The sequence below is a fragment of the Heliconius melpomene genome, chromosome 21 (assembly GCF_056956725.1).
Source record: "Heliconius melpomene rosina isolate 202511_hmr_F chromosome 21, ASM5695672v1, whole genome shotgun sequence".
In the NCBI taxonomy this organism is placed as follows: domain Eukaryota; kingdom Metazoa; phylum Arthropoda; class Insecta; order Lepidoptera; family Nymphalidae; genus Heliconius; species Heliconius melpomene.
This window is the reverse complement of record NC_140409.1, coordinates 11,706,250-11,728,097: the sequence shown is the minus strand read 5'-3', so window position 1 is coordinate 11,728,097 and position 21,848 is coordinate 11,706,250. Positions and strand designations below refer to the sequence as shown.

The window sequence follows — 21,848 nt, the reverse complement described above, 5'->3', positions numbered from 1 at the left end:
AACACTTTTTCATCTGGGAACATGATGATAGGTATTTCCGAAATTAACTATTATATTAATTTTTATTGATTTATTTCCAATATATGACTAAAATTTATTATATTTTATTTACTAGCAATACAAACACAAAATAATATATTAGTAAGCGTTTAGGGAAAAAGTTAAAATTTATAAACTTTTTAGCTTTTAAGCTTTTGAAAAAGTGTAATGAAGAAATGACTTTTACTTGAAAAAGGAGAGGTGGGTCTTAAATGAGCGTATGTGCCATCATATGCAACTGAAAAATATTAGAAGCTTAAGAAAATGAAATTGCAAAATACGATAATACATTTAAGCAGTTTATCATTTCAATTCATCGAGCAATTAAGCGTAACTTGCTTTTAAAAATAATTAAAAAAATATAATCATTTCCAGAGTCAAGTGTTCGCTATTTTTTTTCAATTGAAGCAAATCTTTGAAAATACCATTTTTTTTCATTTAACCATTAATATAGGACTATATCTTTTAAATTTCATACTTTTAAACAAAAAGCACAAAATAAAAAAAAATATTTTGACACATGACATTTAGAAATGAGGGTTATATTTTTTTTAAACACACCTGAGGCAATAGAGTCAGTTGCTGAGCGCTTATAGGTCGGCTGTTGCCTTTCTCCTTCTCTTGCAAATGAGCGACGAGAGCCGCAATGTGCTCGAGTAGTTCTTTATTATGCACCAACAGCTGGTGAGTGCGAGCCTGTAAATATTATCATTGTATATTAAATTACAGAATATAGAAGTACTGTGCATATTTTTTTATTTTCCGTCCTCAATTTAAATTGAAAATAGACGATAAACGGATATTTTAACTTATTGCGGTTCTAATTTATTGCGGTGCAAATAGAAACCTTGTAAGCTATTTGCTCGGTGTATTTAGATATATTTTCCAGGGGCCTTTCCTTAAGTTTCCAACGAATATTTTTATATAAAGGCATTTTTATTTTTTCTTTTAATAAAATTTTTAGTAACTAAATTTTCTAGAGTTGGCACCAGAATTCCCTGGAGTGAGGACGGAATCAAACCACTGTTAAGAAATTAAATATAACATGGGACAATTACGCGTTCGGTCCAAAGACAAATTTCAATTCCTCTGCTATTGAATCATAGTTTACTTAAATACTAATTATTTTTGAAATAACGATTATCGTTATGAGGAAAATGAAAAATATACGAACAATTACAGTTTTATGTAACGATAGAAGTTTATTTTCATTAGAAATCAGTAAAATTGTCACGCAGGGTAGCAGTTGCCGTTAATATTCGGGCGTAGTCTGGGTATTAGTATTATTATTAATTCTGTCGTTTACTATACGCATTTATCATTTTTATATGAAATAAATCCGTTTAGATTTATATTAAAAACATTATATTGCCCTGAAATAAATTATTTTGGACTTAATAGAGATAGATATTTTTTTAAGTTTCATTCTATAGCTTAGAGGCAGCTCTTCGCCCAATTTTTCAGACACTTATTGGATGTTAAGTGGCGAAACTTAACGCCTTTCTTTGCCTCGACACCAGAGCGAAGAAAAGAAAATATACATTTAAACAAATATTTCCTTTCCTCGAGTGGGGATCGAACCCACAGCCAGTCGATTGGCCTCAATACAATTATCTATTTATTATTATTACGAACCAGTGGTAGCTTTTTGTTTATATGTTCATTGGACGATTCAAAAGTGCTTGTAATAGTTTTTTTTTATATATATAATAGTAGTATATAATAGTTTATATATATATATAATAGTAGTAGGTATTATATATAATAGTTGTTAGTTTATTTGAATAATTAATATTTTGAATTTGAATTATATTCATAATAATAATAAATGTTGTGTGAATCTTAGTTATCTCATTAGGTAATTAAATAAACTAAAATACAGACTGGATTTAGTTTTGCGAGCTTCACTGTAATTGACATCTACAATTATTTAGGTACTGTTATTTGCTAGACGCCATTTACAGAACTAACTTACTTAGATGAGCTAAATGATATAACTATAAGTCAAGATATTTAAGTTACTATTGAATTCAGAAATATTAAAGTGAAATAGAAATAAGCTTATTATAAAAATATGGGGCTATTCTAGCGCAGAGACGTTTCAATTAATTCTTGATATGAACGAGATGTTATTATCTATCTATATATATAAAATCGAAAGGTCACTCACTTATCACCAAATATTAGAAACTACATAAGCTAGGAATCTCAAATTTTGCATAGGAGTTACTTATAGGACGTAGGTGCTCGCTAAGACGGGAATTTGCAATATTTGACTTCTAAGGGGTTGTTTTTGGGGTTGAAAGTTTGTATGAAACTTCGTTACTACAAATGCTAGGAGTCTCAAATTTTGCATAGACGTCACTTATAGGACGTAGGTTCTCACGGAGACAGAAATTAATAATAACGTAGTTCACGCAGGCGTAGCCGCGGGCGGGCCGCTAGTATATTAATAACAATTATATCTTCTTTTTAATATAAAAATATTCATCTCCACGTATGTTATAGTTTTAACGAAAAATTAAGCTAAAGCTGCAAGAAAACGCTTGCAATAACTATTTTTGTTAAATAAATTCTCAATAGTGCAAAATATTCTGTTTATGTTCATTTATTTAATGCTACGCTACATTTATTACAATCACTTCTTAAATTATCATTTAGACAGTTTTCATTATCTCGCTCTGATATAAAAAAAACCGGTGTTGATTTCCAAAACTCAAAATGATATTCGAATTCTGGAATAATATAGAAAAAGTAGTGTCTTGACACTAAACTTCCCGCCTACCCTACTCAACGATTACAGCGTGGAGTCAAACTTACTTGAGCCTCACAACGAGCTGCCTGTTCAGCAGCGAGCTGGTCACGGAGCAACAGTAACTGAGCTACAGCGGCCCTGGTCTGCTGGGTCTGCTGTTCCAAACGCTCGCGAAGCAATTGCAACTGGTGTTGAGCGCTGAGAGGCGTAGTGGCGTCGTCAGCTGCTACCTCCACCTTGGTGATACATTCTGGTAGATCTGGGAGATTGATGCTTGGCACTGATGGGGCCTGTAACAAACATTTTCAATGTTCGTGTATTTATTACTAGCAAACTAACGTGGCATCGCCTGTTCAATTTTTTTGTTACATTATAGCCGAATTATACAAATTCTTTACTAAATTTTAGACTGTGTTATTCTGAGGTAGAAGTTATATTGCTGTAAAGTTTAATCTAAGTTCGTTTAGTAGTTTTTGCATTAACATGAATGAAATATCCATCCTCACAAGCTTTCACATTTATAATATAAGTAAGATAGTATGATAGTATATAGTATTGTAGGATAGGATATTATGATTTTATAACCAAAATATAATTTACAATAATTATAAATGCTTGTTGTGTTATTTGATATGTACTTTCTTGCTTATCATATGCATAAGCAATTTACTTTTTTAATTAAATAAAAATCAGACTAGGTTTGTCTTTATTACCGCCAGCTATCTGTTATCTGTTCTATCATAAAAATAATAAAAAAAAAATCTATATTTACTATTTTCATGTCACAAAATTTAAAATTCAACAATTCTTAAAACTTTTAATTAAAAAAAATATTCTAAAGTAGGTAAGTATGGCCTAAATCTTATCAACGGATCAAAAATGATGGCGGAATAAGATTTCTAGTCAATCGTACAATTTAATTGACAGGCTCTCGGATTTGTCAATGCGATAACGATTCTCATTGACATCGAGTAAATGGATCTTATATATTTCAGGATAATGGATACTCATCCTTAGAAGGATATAAGAATTTTTTTCATGATAGTTTTTTTTTTCCATAGATGGTATGTAGCGTCATGGAGTGTATAAAAGTAACACAAGTTGTATATACTTCTGGGTTCGATTCCCATTTGAAAGATTTTAAAATATTTCGTATTTCTTAGAGTATATAGTGCTATCTCTCGCACGTAATAAGATAGGTAGAGGTAACTGGGAACCTAGAGTTAAAAGACTATTAATTGAGAAACGAAATTCTCCAATATCTGCCACATTGTGTGTTGAGTGGCTAACTCAACTCATTTTTCTTCATCACCAGAACGAGAGGAAATGGAACCACGTCTGGCATCATATTTAGTTATTGTCGATCGTTTTTCACAAATCAGGCACAGTAAGGCGTTTTATCAGTGTTTCTTAAATGGCTGGAAGTATATATATTTATATATTCCTTACTCTTATAGATAAAGTAATAAAAAATATATCTTAAAAGCCACTTAACTTCAGTATCGCAATGTCATGTAGGAAACTGGAAAAGCTAAAAGAAGCCTTCGTAGTATAAAATAAAAGGCATAAATGTACTTTAAAGTATAGTAGCTAATTACTGGTATTCAATTTAAAGTTAAAGACTGAACAGTTTAAAGAAAAAAATAGCTATTTAAATGACCTACTAATAAAACTTAACTTCTTATTAATGTATTAAGGCATGTATAAAAATATTTATTTTTTTATAATTTTAAATAAAATTGTTTTACGATAATTTAATACTTTAATATATATAAAATACTTCCCCTGAATGAGGGGAGAACTATAAACATCGCATTTCACTCTAAGTCTAATAATAACTAGCTCTAACATTTCTATTAAATAAATTCGATTTATTACAATATATCGCTTCTTTCCGTATAGCAGAGTATTCAAAGTGAATCTAATGTCAATATATTCTTCTTTTTTGTCTTGTTGAAATGAAATGGTAAATAAATACAATTATTTTCTATCGTTTGGTAATCGAAATCACAACCACCGTTTACGTTCAGACACTTTGCCTCTCCACTACTACGTCATCTATTACGATTAAAAATATATTATACAAAAATATAAAAAAATACATTGAACGGAATGTCTCAACTCTAGGTTCCCTCTGCCTATCCTGCTGTGAGCGGGTGTATCCCGCTGTAGCGTGAAGCTGACATTTAAAATATAAATAAGAAAATTAATGCCATTTAGAAAATGGACCGTATCGTTTTAAAGCACCTAAATAGCTCGTAATGGAGATTAGCTTCGAAGTATCCGATAGTGGAATACTTGAGGCAGTGACCGGAAACAGATTGGTTTAAATTCAAATGCAAGAGGAAACCAGCTGGTATTCGATGACCACCTGCTTACGACGTTTCTTTTATTTCCTTTATTTATCCTGTAATTCAGTAGTAGTTCATAATCACCGAGCTTTATCTTGTAACTAGAGAAAATGAGGCCGTCGTGGCGCAGCGGCACAAGGGCGTGACTGTAACGCGACGATTATGGGTTCGATCCCCACTCGAGGAAGTGAAATATTTATTTACGTTTATATTTCCATTTCTTCGCTCTGGTGTCGAGGCAAAACGCGGCGTTAAGTTCTGCCACTCAACACGCAATGCTTCCAGAATTCGGCAGGAAGTGAGGAACGGAGTCTTAACACAAGGTTTCTTCGAATGGGAATCAAACCAACGAAGGCGCTATGACTTCAATAATCCTTCACATAAGTAGCTATATATTTTTGTATTGGAAATGAATATAATGCGATTCTATTTAATAATAGACACTATTACGAAAACCCTTAGCTTTATCCGACCTAGCAGTACCAAGAACATGAATCACTGTTTATTTCTCAACACCTATAATTCTGACGTAGGTTGTTATTATTGCCAGAGATGATAAGGAACCTGAGATTTGGGCAATTCTTAATAAGCCATTTACTTAATGTTGTTAGAACCGATTTAATTCGTAATACAAGGAAATCTATGAGCTGTCTTTAGATTTGTATTGTGTTGCCAAGTTTTCTATCTTTGGTCGACAGGAAAATGATGCCTCGGAACAGATATATATCAGATATATATACGAGGGTAAAGCGGTAATAAATACATTACTTTAAATTATATTTTTATTTTATACATAACACAAATATGGATGAATAATGACATTTTTATATAGCTTTAGGCTGCATTTCTCACGTTGGGAGAGGGAACCTAGTGTTAACACTCCGATTCCATCAAAATAATTTCGTTCACCGCTTCCTGCCGAATTCTGGAGGCATCGCGTTTTGCGGAAGTCCACGCCGCGCTTTCTCTCGTTAGCAAGATTAGATTTTGTAGGGAAAATGTTTTAAATATAAATATTTCCTTAGATAGAAATTTAAACATCACGAAATTACAGTCAGATATCACATAATTTCTATTTAATTTTACTTTTTAAAAAGTTTTCTGTAAATTTTTAATCCTTTTAAAATAAAAAGTGTCGTAATATTTTACTTTGCTAACGCTCGTTTATGCGTTATAAAGACCTTACTAAAAGTCATTGTACGATAGTAAACACTACTATAGTAAGTAGTCCTTGATATTTCTTATTGTTTACTTACACCCTGTATCCCACATATCTTCAGAGACAGAGGGAACTTAGTGTTAAGACACTCCGTTTTACATATACCGTCTTATTTTCGAAATTTTTATTAGTTAGTTGATTGCTGGAACTCAAACAAGGAAAATGCTAAACTTTTCATTGAAAACAATGACAATGAAGAATTGAAAACAATTCAATCCCCTTGAGGGGAATCGAGCCCACAACTGTCGTGCCTACATTCAAACGATGTGCTGCTACACTACAAGAGAGAGACGTTAAGTTTCACCAATTACTTGAAATCGGTTGAACAAGTACTCTAGATTACCTCTTCTGCTTTGTGGAAAAAAACGTGAGGATAAGAGAAAGAAAGAAGAAACCCGCTAATTCCGTTTTTTGTTTTTTTTTTATTATATATGTTTTTACATGATTTGAATGTGTAATGTGGATAATGCAAATCAATGGTGAAAAATTTCTGATAATTAATATTATACTCATAGTTATTTTTTAAAACAGTATAGTTTCTTCTGAGAATTGTTTTAATATGGTGTTAGCAGGTAACATACGTAAGCCGACGTGCTTATATACCTGTGTACTCAAAATTAAGTATTCGATTCTTTTATTTCAGGTCGGCAAGCAAAATGAAACCTCTGTACAAATATTTAATTTATAATGTTATTTTTAAAAATATATAATATAACCGAATATATTATTGATAATTTACTTTACCGGTTTCACGAGACAATCAGGTCATCCACTGATTTACACGCGGCACGAGGGTAAAGCGGTAAACCGACGAACGTTGTTAAATAAAATATTTTATCATAAATACTATTCATTATATTTAATTTTATTTTTTTATTTCTCATAATGAGAAAAAGTAGGTTAAAATACTAGGTTTCCATTATGACAGTTCCGTTCTCTACTTTTCACTGAATTCGTGCATGTTGAGTGGTGTAACTCAACGCCGCGCTTTGCCTCTTTACCAGAACGAGAAAATGAAAATATTAAATATTTCATTTCCTCGAGCAGGAAGCCCCCATGACTAGCTTCAAGATAGTTTTCAAAGTTCTTAATCGTCTGAAAATGGATAGAAAAGGTTAAATTTTACTCTTTGGGAATAGTGGTAGAGACTTTGCATAATGGCTTAGATACCTTTTACATTATGAGAGTGTTATTTTAAGAAACTGAAAAAAAAATATATTTTGTATTTTTAAATACCCACTTGATACATTTATGTGAATATTTAAAATTTTGATAAAACGACAAGAAAATAAAAAGTTCTAGAAATTTCATAATTTTTGTTCAATTATTTTATCTGAATTGAATCAAGAATATTTGTTTAAAATGAGTATAAGATTTATAATTCTTTTCTATATAAGTTTTTTAAATGTATGTCTAAGATCACATGTTTTATGCAATCTTTCTTGATCAGTGTAAAAGGTTTCTCACGGCAAGTATCTCTCAGTGATTGTTGAATTTACATTGAATTCTCTTAAAGTGCTTTTAAACCGGAAGATAAAATTGCTTTTGAATTCACTTTATCTGAAAGAAATAATTATTTTATATATACATTTTATTATTATATTTATAAAACAATATGTAACGTTTTTTTTACTTGCTACATGTGGCTTACAGAGGGAATCTACCTCTGAGAATCCTACTTCTGAGAAACGTTTCAAATTTCATAAAGATATCTTCAATAGATACCAAGCAAATAAACTTTTACGTTAAGGGTTGTAACCCCCATAATCCCCTTACCGTAAGGGAAGTGGTAAAAAAAATTCTAGCACTTTTGTTTGCAAAAGGCAATGTAATAATAGTAAAAACAAGTAGTTTTCTCAAGCTTTTCCTGCAAGATCCTCCCCGCTATCTAAAGATAATTGCTTAGAATTATTATTTGGCAGGCGAAAACCCTGTTCCTAAAATATTTTAAAGTGTTATTCCTCTTTCAGGAAATAGTAATCTATTTATATAAACGTATAAAAAATAGACTGGAAATAGATGAATACTAAAATAGACTGGATGCGAAGAGCTCAGTGGCGTGCCATTGGAGAGCCAGCCTGATGATGATAAAAAATATAGGTATCGAAAATTTGTTAAAATCTAAATATTAAAAAATCATGTAACATTTTCTCTATGAACTTGAACCTGTAACTAATAATAACTTTTAATAAATTTGTTGTCACGATACATTTTCCACTTTTATACTGGAATACATCCAAAAAAAATTATTACACGAACTCCCATGTCTTCCTCATTCACTTCGCACCTTAGCAACGCGCGTCACTGGTACGTCAAACAAAATTGTAGTTATATTACAGTATCGATGATATTATTATAGTTTTGATTTATAACATAACCACGATTCTTGGATTCAATGTGGAGAGATCATTTTGGATATTCTATTTGTAATGTCGATACTGAGTGTGTTTTTATTTGAATGGATGGTTCTAGTGGCATAAAAATGTATGTTTGTTAAAAGATGTGGGTTCAAATTTCTTCTAAATCTAGACACTTTATAAAAATTTTCTCAAAAAAATTGTACTGTTAATTTGCTTAACATTTAGAATTCCATTGATATATATGTTTAATATGTTACCGAAAAATAGATTCAATCAACTCTATCATATTGATATAGTCATTGATTTTAAAAATGGTTTGCTTAGAAGCCAGAAGAAGGTTCGATTCCCACACGATTAAATAAAATATTTAATTAAATCAGCTTCACCCTGTATTCCGCACACACAGGATAGGCAGAGGGAACCTATGTTACACTCCGTTCCCCACTTTCCGCCGAATTCGGGAGGCATTGCGTGTTGAGTGGCGGAACTCCACGCTGCGCTTTGACTCATCACCAGAGCGAAGAAATGGAAACATAAATTTAAATAAATATTTTTATTTCTCGAGTGGGGATCGAACCCACAACTAGTCGCGTTTGCAGTCACACTTTGTGCAGCGCAACGACTGGCCTCATTAGGGAACGGAGTGTATTAACACTAGGTTCCCTCTGCCTACCCTGTGCGATACAGTATTACGTTAAAAGTTTAAAAATATTATAATTTAAGAGACTACTATACTAAAACGAAATGTGAACAGCTATATAGATCACAGGTCTTTAAATATTTGCAAGTCCTTTTGAATAACAAGCAATCGAAGTAGGATTATGCAAGGAAATCCAATGTTCTCGCAATTTGATACACGTTCAAATTAGTTTCTTAATCAAAGATTGATAACCCATTTTTTTACATGTATCCCACACATTACTGGGTACGCAGAGGGAACCTGGGAACCTAGTGTTAAAAAAAACCGTTTTCTGTCTGAAAAAATCTGTTGACGAGCTCGACTCGCGCTTGGACGGTTTTTTCTAAAATACAATTAAATAAACATTCGTATATTTCAAGTGGGCATAGCCGCACGGGGGCCGCTAGTTATCTATAAACTGATTTAATAGAATATGTACCAATATGTAGATTAGGTACATATTAGGTAACTAATAATAGATTTCATTATTACTAGGTCACTATATAATAAATTTATTTTAGCTTTTCTTTTAATTTTTAAATATATAGAACAGAACTGATATCCTCACATTTAGAATATATTTTTATTTATCTATATATTAAGATTTTCAGTTTAGCTGTTAAGCAAATAAAAAAATCATTTACAGTTTCAGTTAAAGAAAAGTAAACATTTTTTCACCAATTCTGGTTAATCCAGTATTAACAAATAATTTCAGAATTGAACCCAACCCCAAATCAATTAGATTATCTAAGTTCATTAATAAAAAAAACAAACAATTATAAGATATTCGTCCCATTATTTTTGAACCAAAAATATTTTGGCGCCCCGAGTGGGTGTAGACGGCGTCCGCTATAAACAGAGAGCGGTGTAAATCAAACATATTGATATAACGTGTTGATGCAATGAACGTTATATACACAATTGAATTTATCTTCGCGATTGATGCTTGTGTTAATTTTTTTAATGTGTATGAAGAATTTGGAAGATTTAAAACGTTCTTTTAAGTAATTTTCGTATTGGCGTAAGTGCAAAATGATTATAATGTGTTTTTTTTGTATGAAAGAATATGTTATATTTGAAATTAATAGAAACTGGTTTACGCTTTTTTCAGTATAGGAGAGGGAGCATAGTGCTAAGACACTACGTTTCATGCACACCGTCCAATTTTCAAGATAATGTCTCCAAATAGGAACCGAACCCAACATTTGGTTACTTACAGAAGGAACCTAATGTTAAGATACGATATGCTAAGTTAATAATATTCCTAAGATAAGAATTGAAAATGAAACAATCATGAGCTGGTGAGGAGCCTGACTAAATCAAACCAGGCTCATCACAATTGTGCCATTATGTCGGCAAAGAGAAGTATTGATGAAAATAATATATCCATTATATTAAAACTATTGTTTATTGCTTTGTTGAAAATAAGAATTTACAACTTACATAAAACATACCAACATAAAATTAATTTGTATATTTACTCATCTCATAATTCCGTTTATGTTTGAAACTGTTAATCACACGTGTAAAGCTGTAAATTTTACTATTCCAAGAATATTATCATAGACTACAGATTTAGTAAGTAGATATGTATCTATACATAAATAACCTCGAAAATGCAAATTTAGTGCGAATTTACTCATTTTTGGGGCTTCGTACCTTAAAAGACAAAATAAAACTCTTATAGAATCGCTTTGTTGTGGGAATGTCTGTATATCATCCAACTGTCCTGTCAAAAACTATGTCAATGCATAAGGGCTTGAAACGGACGAAATTAAATATGTTATATCTGTCTGCCGGTGTATAGAAAGAAAATCTACAAAACAAAAACAAACAAACAAAAAATTTCTAAATTAACGAAACCAAAGGATCCGTTGGAACCAAATGTGCGTAACAGGCCGATTTTCACAATATTCCGCAAAATAAAGTAGAATTCAAACTCGGTTGATCTCCGAGAATACAAAATGAACGATGCTGAAGGCTCCGGCTATTTCAATAGGGATGCTTATCCTTAGGAGGATAGTTATCAAAAATAAAATTATAATTACCTGAGTCACACGTTTCCCTTCTTTTCTAGGAGGTGGTGGGAGCAGGTCCAAATGCTTGGGCCTGGTCGCCTTTTGTTCTTCCACGCCTTTGGAGGTCGACGGAGCACCTGATTCGGATGCACCAGATTCAGAGGCCGCTTCTAATATGCATTAAGAATTCAATTATATTAATCATCAGTATATGAACATATTTTTTATAATTTAATGATATATGACAGTCGTCAGTGGAACTTAGGTCTAGCTCATTGCGACTAATGTAAAATATATGAATAGTATTGTTTCCTATTTATATTGAGATTTTAAAATTTTTTGTTTCTCTAATTAGTTTCTCCGGATCCGGATCTACTTGTAGTAACGAAAGAACGAACTATGTATTATATTTCCTCAGTTTTAATATAAAAAAAATCTTAAATAGACAAGTGAAACGAGAAACGTTTAATATAAATATTTTTGCGAAATACTCGGTATATTACACCTATGTTTAATTTTTATTTTAACCTCATGAGATACAAAAAAAAAAAACAAATTTAGTGCATTGTGTGAAAAATTACAAAACTCGATTGTCTATTAGTAAATTCGTAACATCTATTGAATTTATTCTCCCTAGCGGGGCTCAAACCCATAACGACAACGGTCGCTTCAACAATCACCATCACTGTGCCACAATAGCCTCAAAATAGATTTCATATTTTAATCATACCATCGTTTTATAAATCGAAAGGATATTGTCGAGATAACTATTAAAACATACAGCAGGCAAGTTCCCAGGTGCGGCATTTTCGAGAAAATGTCAGGGCGGAAGTTCAAATTGAATGAAAGTGGGTACCGTTTATTCAATCTCGAGGCCATATTCATCGGCACCCAGGCCTGATGCATTAATTTACTCTCTATGGGTACCTACGGGAAATTGTTTAACACTAGCTGTTAGGCTTTAAGTTTTTATTACGTAGACAATTAGGTATATAAGTAAAATTAAAGTGTTCTCTCTCTGACTTAAAATACATTTTTCAAGTGAATTTATTTATTTACACGCTGAATACAAAACACAAACAAACATTTTTAAATTTTTGCCTATCTGCCTGACTTTTTGTTTCGTCGAGCAAAATGGGCTTTTTATCTCAAAATTCCCATGGGAGTAGAATTTACGCGGGAAATGCCATACATATTTCATCTTCTTTTTAAAATTATAATTAATTTAATGGATAAGAAGATTTGAAGATCCATAATAAAACATATTTATGATTATACACAACATTTTAATTAACTTTGTGCGCAAAATTGTCATTTAGGATATTGGAAAGTAAAAACTGAGATTTTTAAAAAAGTGAATTGGGGCTAAATATGAACGTATTCTCTCATCGCCGTATTTTTACAGTTAGGAAATATAGTCAAAAAGAATGGATTCCCTATTCGAGGAGGACTCGTTTTGTCACGTTCAATTTTTATTTGCATGCTACGCGAGAGAATTACTAAATTTATTTTAAAACAAAATTTCCTAGCGGATTTGTTACATTTTTTAACCCTGACGAAAACATTGGTGTTATAAGTTTATATCTCAACGCCGAGGTCTAATTTACCAGAGAAGAAAAATTTAAATGATTCATTTTCTCAAATGGACATCGAACCCATGACTATCTTGTGAAACGAAATGCTACATATAATTTAGATTATGCCGTGAAAAGTCAATTTCGATTGGAAAAAGTATGTTTGGTAGCGCAGGGGCAAACTTCCATCTTTGTAAATGCAATGGTTGTAGGTTCTATTCCCACTCGGGGCAATTAAATATATAATATTTTCATTTCCTTGCTCTGGTTCCACTACTCAACACGCAATGCCCCAAGAGTATAGCTATTACTATTATTTCCAGGCGACTTTTACTTCCCAGGGTCCCTTTAACAGGGTAGGCCTGTTATGTAGATAAAGATTGAAGCTATGAGAAAAAAGTAATAATTTGAACCAGTTATTGGCTGTTTAATAAAATGTTTACTCAAGACGTTCATAAATCTTTTTAGTTTGCTATTGAATACATTTTTTAATTGTAATTGTTTACTTGAAGTAAATTAATTTTGAAATAATACGTGTGCTTCGTAGAAATTGTTATTTTAGATTAAAACAGTAACAGTATGTTAAAGTGAATATAATGAATGATATGTGGTTTTACAAACATAAATTTCAAAGTTATTCCTATTGTTTTATTTCGGTTTTAGGATTCCGTACCTCAAAATTGTAAAAACGGAACTCTTATGGGATCATTTTGTTGTCTGTCTGTCAATATAATTTATTTTAACAACTTGTTATTAAATTATGTGAGCGCTAAGGATATACAACGGTTGTAATGTCTGTATTTTTATGAGAATATTAATATTTTTTTATTATACATATATATTTATATATCAGTGTGAGTGTTTGTTTGGTACAGTGAAGTAGCAAAATGCTGACCAAGAGAGAGAGAGAGAGAAATGAGAAAAAATCTCTCATTTATATCAGTTTTTATTATTACTTCGAACTAAACGATCGAGGATAGGTTATCAAGATACGCAAAAGGAGAAGTCTTTTTATAATGGAAACATTTTTAAAATTAATAATAACGTATCCAAATAATAGGTATCGGACTAATATTAATTTTAAAAGTATTATTTTAATTAAGTATTAATAAGTATAATTATTTCGCAAAGGTAAAGAAACGTACAGAGTTTCCAATAAAAGGTTAACCTAAATTCGGATTCGAGGAAGAAGACAAAGTGTTACTAGCGCATTCAGCTCATATAAACTTGCGATACAGAATTCCTTTGACATTGGCAAACTAAATTGGCATTCCCTACGTGACCAATTTTAAAGTACACAAATATTATTGGTACAAAAGTCATTACTTCCTTTCAAAATGATTCAAAAGTATCAAACGTAAATCACAATGCAATGTTTACTTTGTAGGTACTTTTTTGTTGGTAATGTTGATTATTTTAAGTGTCTTAATGAGAGCGGAGTGTCTCAACACTAGGTTACCCAAGTTCTCTCGGCCTGCCCTGCTATGTGTTGGATGACAGCGTGAAGCTAAAAGAAGAACGATATCTATAATGTGTATTTATGTGTGAAAATATTTACACGTTTAATATACAAAAGATTTTTTGAATACTTGTTTTAGGGAAAAGAATTTTCGCTAAACTTGAACAAAATGATAATACGATTCAAGATGCTCTTCATCAATTTTGCATTTCGCTATTTTATTTACCCATCGAGTTTTGCATGCGAATGTATCGGGAGCATGTATTCTGCATTAAGGTCGAATCCACACTAACGTACCGGTCACGGTTCGTATAGATCCGATCGCAGTCTGTTAAAATAGTCTTATATGAAAAAAGAACGTTCTGGATACTCCGGTTCCAGTACAATCTATATAATAATTATTACATTAGAAATAAAATGAACAATTAAAGACAAGAGGTTAACAAATGTGGATTTATCTCTAAATGAGATTTCTTCTAGCTGTGGCTGTAGTGTAGCTGTGGAATTGGGTAAAAGAAATATATAGCGGAATGACATTATTGTACAACATATATACATACAATCATGCATATAAGAATATTTTAACACACTGACATGGGACCAAAAACAAGCCACGCCCGGAACTATAGTGTGTAAATACCCTAAATGTAACAATATGAAGGTCTATTTAACGTACATATGAAAAATTTCATATGTGATAAGAATTTGAGAAACATCCACCTTCTTTGTATAATAAATGTGTTTATTATTAGTATTGTGAAAGAAGAATTTTATAATTAGATATGTTTTTCAATTCTATTTGTATTTTATTGTATGTATGTATTTTTTTATTGTATGTGTGTTTATATGTATTTTATTTTAGACATTGTTTAGGTATTGTGGAATATAAAAAAATATATCTGATCTCCGGAGTGTGGAGTGAACTTTTCAATACTTCTTAAGATACGAGTTTTCATATTGACTGTACATATTAATATAATTTTGATATCTGCTAAATATAAACAAAAACCTGTATTAGTAAACAATTTTGAATAGTAATTTAATTTAGTATATTTAAGTCATTAGAGAATATTTTAAAATTACCTTAGAGTTATATTTTCATTTAGTAACTCTTCAGAACTAGTAGGTCAAAGGATTGTCTCATATTATTTTATATTATGGAGTATAATATTATATTTTGTGCAAAATGAATTGTAAAATCCACTGCAAGTATTAAAATTTGATCTTTATGCACAGACAGCTTATGTTTTCATTATGCTAATTAAAATATGTACGTTCCTGTGTCCATATAAGAGTGCATAATTGGAAGAGTATTTAATACTTTTTGTTGTTTATATAGGATTTTCAAAGTGTAGAGACGAATTTGAATGTGCTATAGCTTAAAAAATATATTTGTTTTACAAACATTTTATATTAGGTAGCATTTTCGTTTAAGTATACACAAATAAATGCCCTGTATGACCATCCAAAGATTCGCGACTGCGTTGAGCAATATGTTTGCTTAATCCCGCGAACCTTTGAAGTTAAGAAAGAAGGGTTTATAAACATTTATGGGGGGGATTTATGGGAGGAATGCTGTGTATTCTGTTTTTTCTTCAATTCTTATTTAATCTAGCTTTATGCTGTATCCCTAGCGGAGTAGTCAGAGAGAACGGAGCACCAAACGCTACGGTCTCTGCATCCCTCATTCGTCTCGTCCGCTATCATCAACGTCTTCATGCATGCCCTTCGGGGGGTCCTCATGACTCTACTTATTGTTTCATAATGCAATAAAATTCGGTCTCAAAGAAATAAGTACCAGTTTTGTTGATGATGTTGTTTTTCTGTTACAAGCTCATACTTTGCATAAAATATGCGACGTCACAACTTTATTGTGATATGAATGCATTTGCATGTTTTTGTTATATATGAAAATTTCTTGGCATTTTGTATAATATATGATAAGATATTTATAGCATAATAATAGTATTTTTCTAAAATTGTAGAGATTTAACATTATAAATTATATATTTTTCATATTAAGGGCCGTCGTGGAGTGAACAGCATTGGTCTGGAAACGTAACGATTGTGAGTAGGTACGAGTTCCACTCGAGGGAATGAACCATTTTATAATTATGTGCTCTTATAAATAAAATATGGCGTTGAGTGGCTCACTCAATACTCTCAATATCTCGAAAATTTGGCAGAGAGTGATTTAAGAAGTGTAATAACAGTAGATCTTCTCTGTCTTTCTCGATATGCAGGAAAAAACATAAAGCTGCTCTTTGCTTCATTATTACTATTTACAATTTCCAGTACTATATTTTCAACAAAACCGACAGTAATATTACTAAAATATCTAAAACATAAAATGTGGCATAACTAACTTTACATAACCTATAAAAACGATCACTACAAATTCGTCACCATAAAATTGATAAAAATCAGCTTCACTCTGTATCCCGCACACATAAGGGTAGGAAGAGGGAACCTAGTGTTAAGACACTCCACTTACCGCCGACTTTCGAAAAAATACAAATCTATTATTACATTTAACAAAAAAAAAAACAAATTTCAACACATTTTAGTTCCCATCGTAAAAAATCGAATTAGGTAGACATCAACGTAACGTTGCCGTCATATAAGCTGTAAAATTATGACGTTTGGACCCAGCCAGCTGTTACTATAGTGTCGGATGTTATAAAACGAAACATAAATCTAATTATATATACGGCCATCACTATGAAAGAATAGACGTTAGTCGAGAAGCGGTCAAAGTAAACAATAAGTGAAGTCGTCAAATGCTATTTTTTTATTTAATTATCGTAGTGGGTTCGATTCTCAGTTGAGGGCGTTAATTTTCATTTTTCAGCTCCAATTTGGAGAAAGCAAAGTAAAAAAGGATAATAAGGTAAGTGATAATTGTACATACATTTTAATTGTATATACAGTTGTTAACAACTAATATATATTACAAAGTCAAGTTAATAAAAGAGATGAAAAAATAGAGATTTTTCACTACTCTCTCACTAACACAAAATTATGTAAACAAATGAATATAATAGATTTCTCAACCACCAAATAAGCAAACATTAAAAGCAATTTCCAGAAACAGGATATTAAACATTAGAACAAACCATATCGAAGTAGCAACCCCTCAAAATAAATATATCATCTAAATTTCCGCCCCAAAACGATTCATTCCTTGGTATATTAATGCAAATGTACTCTATAAACTTAGCGGGCTAATATCCTGTCAACACGATTGAAATAGTTAAGCGCGGGAAGCATATATCCTCCTTATAAAAGGGTAATTTGGATATATAGCTATTAGTTAGCTAACTCATTCGAAGCTACTAAACTACTTGTATTTTATCATTATTTTATTAGTTTGTGTGCTGTCGGTGTGCTTCTTGCTAGTTTATATGATTTTTTTTTTGTGTATTTGGAAATTGCATATATTTATAGTATATTCTACTGTTATTAAGAGTACCTAAAATACTAGAAACTTAGCGTAGAAAAAAACTAAAACTAACTAACTCATTTTCTTCTAATTAGATAAAATGCTGAAATGGAAACAGAAAACGAAGAGTTTGATCACTAAATGTTGTTAAAATAAATGAGTTTAGCGTTTTTTTGTTTATGTGGGAAACGTAATAAAAAGTTGCCAGGATATCTAAAATATAGAGTCAGCTTCACGATATATCAGCAAGGTAGGCAGAGAAGAAATGGAAATATAAGCGTAAATACGTATTTCACCTTCTCGAGTGGGAATCGAACCGACAACCGTCGCGTTACAGTCGCACCCTTGTGCCGCTGCGCCACGATCGCCTCAAATTATATCCTAAAATATAATTTGGACGAAATAATATGAAGATTGTAAAATAATAATACGCGTAACCTTCAGCTCCTATGTAAGCAGATACGTTACGTTATGTTAAATAATAACGTTGCTAAAATATATAAAACCAATTTTTTACCTATCTACCTATTTTTTAGATTATTTTTCTTATACAAATCGAGTAATGAATGTATAAAAAATATTTTTGTTTTTTACTTTCTACCACCTGGGATCAATCCTAAGAATTTAGCAGTCTGGAAGCATCCAGGGCAGTACGCGAGGCAATTAAGTAATCATTGGCAGAAGTTTCGTATAATAATTGTACAACCGTGGCCACAGAGAACAGAACGGAGAATTGACCAGGACGTCGAGTTTTCGAAAAAATTTTACAATAATTATTCAGATATTTCTGATTAAAGGGTTCCATTTAAAATACATTTTTGTTGTTACTAAAATAATCCTGCCAGTATATCTAGACGTTTTATATTAAACTCAATTAAATTAGAAAAATCTATCCACGCTACTTCTTACAATGTTTTGTAAATAAACACGCCTGTTTCATCTCATATTCGTCGTATTTTATTTCGACTTGAAATATATATTTCGTATTTTTATTTAATCTAATTTACTTCTACACCAAAAAAATACTGTAAAAACAAAAAGAGGTGAACAGCCTGAAACAGAAACATCAGCCGCGTCGCTATATCTAAATCCACCGACCACTGTCTTCAAAAAGTATATATACGCCATCGTAATAAATCTAAATAAACTTGAAGCAATAAATCCGAAAAGAAACATCGCTTTTGAAGATGTCTTTCCATAATTACACGAACATTTGGCACAAATCAGCTTAGGCTTCACAACGCGTGCTCTACAGAGAGATTCAGACATCGAGGAATGGGAACTCGTCATATATTATCCAATTCCAGCGTCAACGGCCTCGGCTGTTAAAACTACTCAGACGTAAAGCCGTCAGCGTTTGTCACCAAATACTCATAGATTTATACGATGGCTCGTTAAATTCTTAAAATAATTCCAAATACCACGTTCGCAATAGCTTTTACTGATGCATTAGAGCCAATTCGCGTATGCTACTATATTTCGCAAGCAAGTTAAACCACATGAGATATTCAATCGCAAATACATATACGAGTTTATAGGAGACATGGATGACAGGAGAACAAGGCAGATGACGCAGTGGTAATTGCGCTGTCTTCGCCCCGAGAGTACACGTGTCGATATGTCAATAAGAATGGATTTTGTACGAACAATTAAAAGCAATATGGCAAGAAGTATGAAATAAATTGTAGATTTGTGTTTGTTTTTTATGATCGATTGTCGATAATGTATCTAAAATTGCTTTTCCTTTAAAAATTAGACCTTTAGAAGCTGGCTTGCTGGGAGCGGGGCGGACGTCGTCTGGGGCTGATGAGGTGGATGGGGCGGGGTTGTCCGGAGTGTTGGTGTTCATCTTGTGGCACACCTCGAACGCTTGGCCGACGGTGCGCACGATCTTCATGGCCTGGCTCTGTGGAAGAAATTGAATATTAGTTAAGATATTTTGTGAATTTAAATTCCTAGGTTAAATGTAAATAAATTCTTATAATAAAAATTCAAAAGCATTGAGTTTGTTTTGTTTTTGTTTATTTTTTATCTTCTTATTGGGTTCTGTACATACGTCCTGAATAGAGTGGACAGAGGGTACCTAGTAATCTAGTATTAAGACATTCCGTTCCCATTACGACATTTCCGTTCCCTCCTGCTGAATTCTGAAGGCAATTCGTGTTGAGTGGTGGAACTCAACGATGCAATGGATTTATATATTCCAATTAATTAAGTGTATTGTTAAATTCAACTGAAAAATTAAGATATGAGAGACGTTCACGCCTAAAGAATTTTAAATAGTAGTCTAAATTTAATATTATGCAAAACAATATAATATTTTGTTCCAAAGTAGCTTTTCCTTGAAGTTTTGTCATAAATCTTGTTAAGCAACTTATATCGTGAAAGTAATTTGAAAGTTATCCGAAATTTGCAAAACAAAATAAAATAAATTATATTATGAAAGCTGTAAATAATATATGACTTTCAACAAAACATGACTGTCTGTATGTCAAAAAATATGTTTGTCTTAGAATGATATGAATGTAGCATCGCGTGAGATATAATATTAGTTTTGGCATAACACCGGTAGTCGAATTTGTAATCTGTGTTTTCCAGAATAAATAATAAGCTTGTAGAGTATAATAAATGTACAAATATTATTTTTATTATGAAAAACGATGTCGCATTATTTTTCTCGTGTAGTTTTCTTTTTCGAAATAAAATGGAGAATATACTTTTTGTATAAATACAATATTTCTTTGCATTCTAGTAATGACAAGTGATATATTATAATGAATAATATTTTTTTGCTTTTTAATTAATTATTAATAGTAAAATAATGGCCAGTTTGGACAAACTCAAAACCAAACTCTCCGATCAAGATGACGCTTTTCATACATGAATTGAAATATCTTAACACGTGTCTAGAGTCAGTGTCGTGTTTTTCAGAGAATAAGAGAGAAACGAGAAGCTAAAATATATTTTGACTATTCTAATATTAGAAATGTGCTGTAAATTTCAAAGGTATAAATGTTCAAAGATATACGCCAACTTTTTTGTATGGAACAGATGATAAAGGGAACAAAAGGATGCCAGAAGAGCTGGCTTACGTCTATCCTGCCCAAAAAATATTGTGTCATTCGTTTTGTCATAACTTTACATTCACTGATTTTTCTTCGTTTTTCCTTTTCTTAAATTTTAATGGTGATTTTTTCTTTAATTTCTTTGTTTTTAAACGGTTTTATTTAGCTCACCCCGTTTGTTTATTTGTTTGTTTGGGTCAAATTTAGTAATTGAAATTTAACCCTCTTCCCGTTAACCGATTGATCTGAAATTTGGTATACGCCTTTGATTCTGGTGACAATACAATTATCCATATTCAATATTATTGTGAATCCAAGATGACTGCCGCTAAAAGATGGCGGACAACTTCGTTTTTTTCAATCCCATCAATATGGGTATCAAATGAAAGGGCTTGTCAATTAGAATTCAGTGGACTATACAAAATTAAAATCCAAGATGGCCAACACTACAAGATGGCGGACAAGTTAGTTTTTTTCAATCCTATCAATACGGGTATCAAATGAAAGGGCTTGTCAAGTAGAATTCAGTGGACTACACAAAATCAAAATCCAAGATGGCCGCCGCTACAAGATGGCGGACAAGTTAGTTTTTTTCGATCCCATCAATATGGGTATCAAATGAAAGAGCTTGTCAAGTAGAATTCAGGGCACTATACAAAATCAAAATCAAAGATGGCCACTGCTACAATATGGCGGATAATGTAGTTTTCAATCCCATCAATATGGGTATCAAAATAAAGGGCTTGGTAAGTATAATACAGTATACTATACACAATTACAATATGAATCTCCCACCTAAGTCAAGATCTGGTATCCTGTCGAGGACTGTGTGGCTATAGGGTGCCTAAAAATGAGACGTCGCTAGGGGTACACCACCCAAGGTAAAA

General features: G+C 31.8%; 1 protein-coding gene across 4 annotated transcripts in view; it reads right to left on the bottom strand.

The window, feature by feature from the left end:
- Positions 1–21,848, bottom strand: part of LOC146527261 (carboxyl-terminal PDZ ligand of neuronal nitric oxide synthase protein) — a 169,669-nt gene that overhangs the window by 3,887 nt on the left and 143,934 nt on the right. For all 4 annotated transcript variants that reach the window (XM_085205976.1, XM_085205975.1, XM_085205977.1 and 1 more), the window contains 4 exons: positions 19,655–19,802; positions 11,452–11,591; positions 2,860–3,084; positions 601–735 (listed from right to left, as the gene is read on the bottom strand). In XM_085205976.1, the coding sequence (XP_085062102.1) occupies positions 601–735; positions 2,860–3,084; positions 11,452–11,591; positions 19,655–19,802 (648 nt within the window). The remainder of the gene's footprint in view (positions 1–600; positions 736–2,859; positions 3,085–11,451; positions 11,592–19,654; positions 19,803–21,848) is intronic.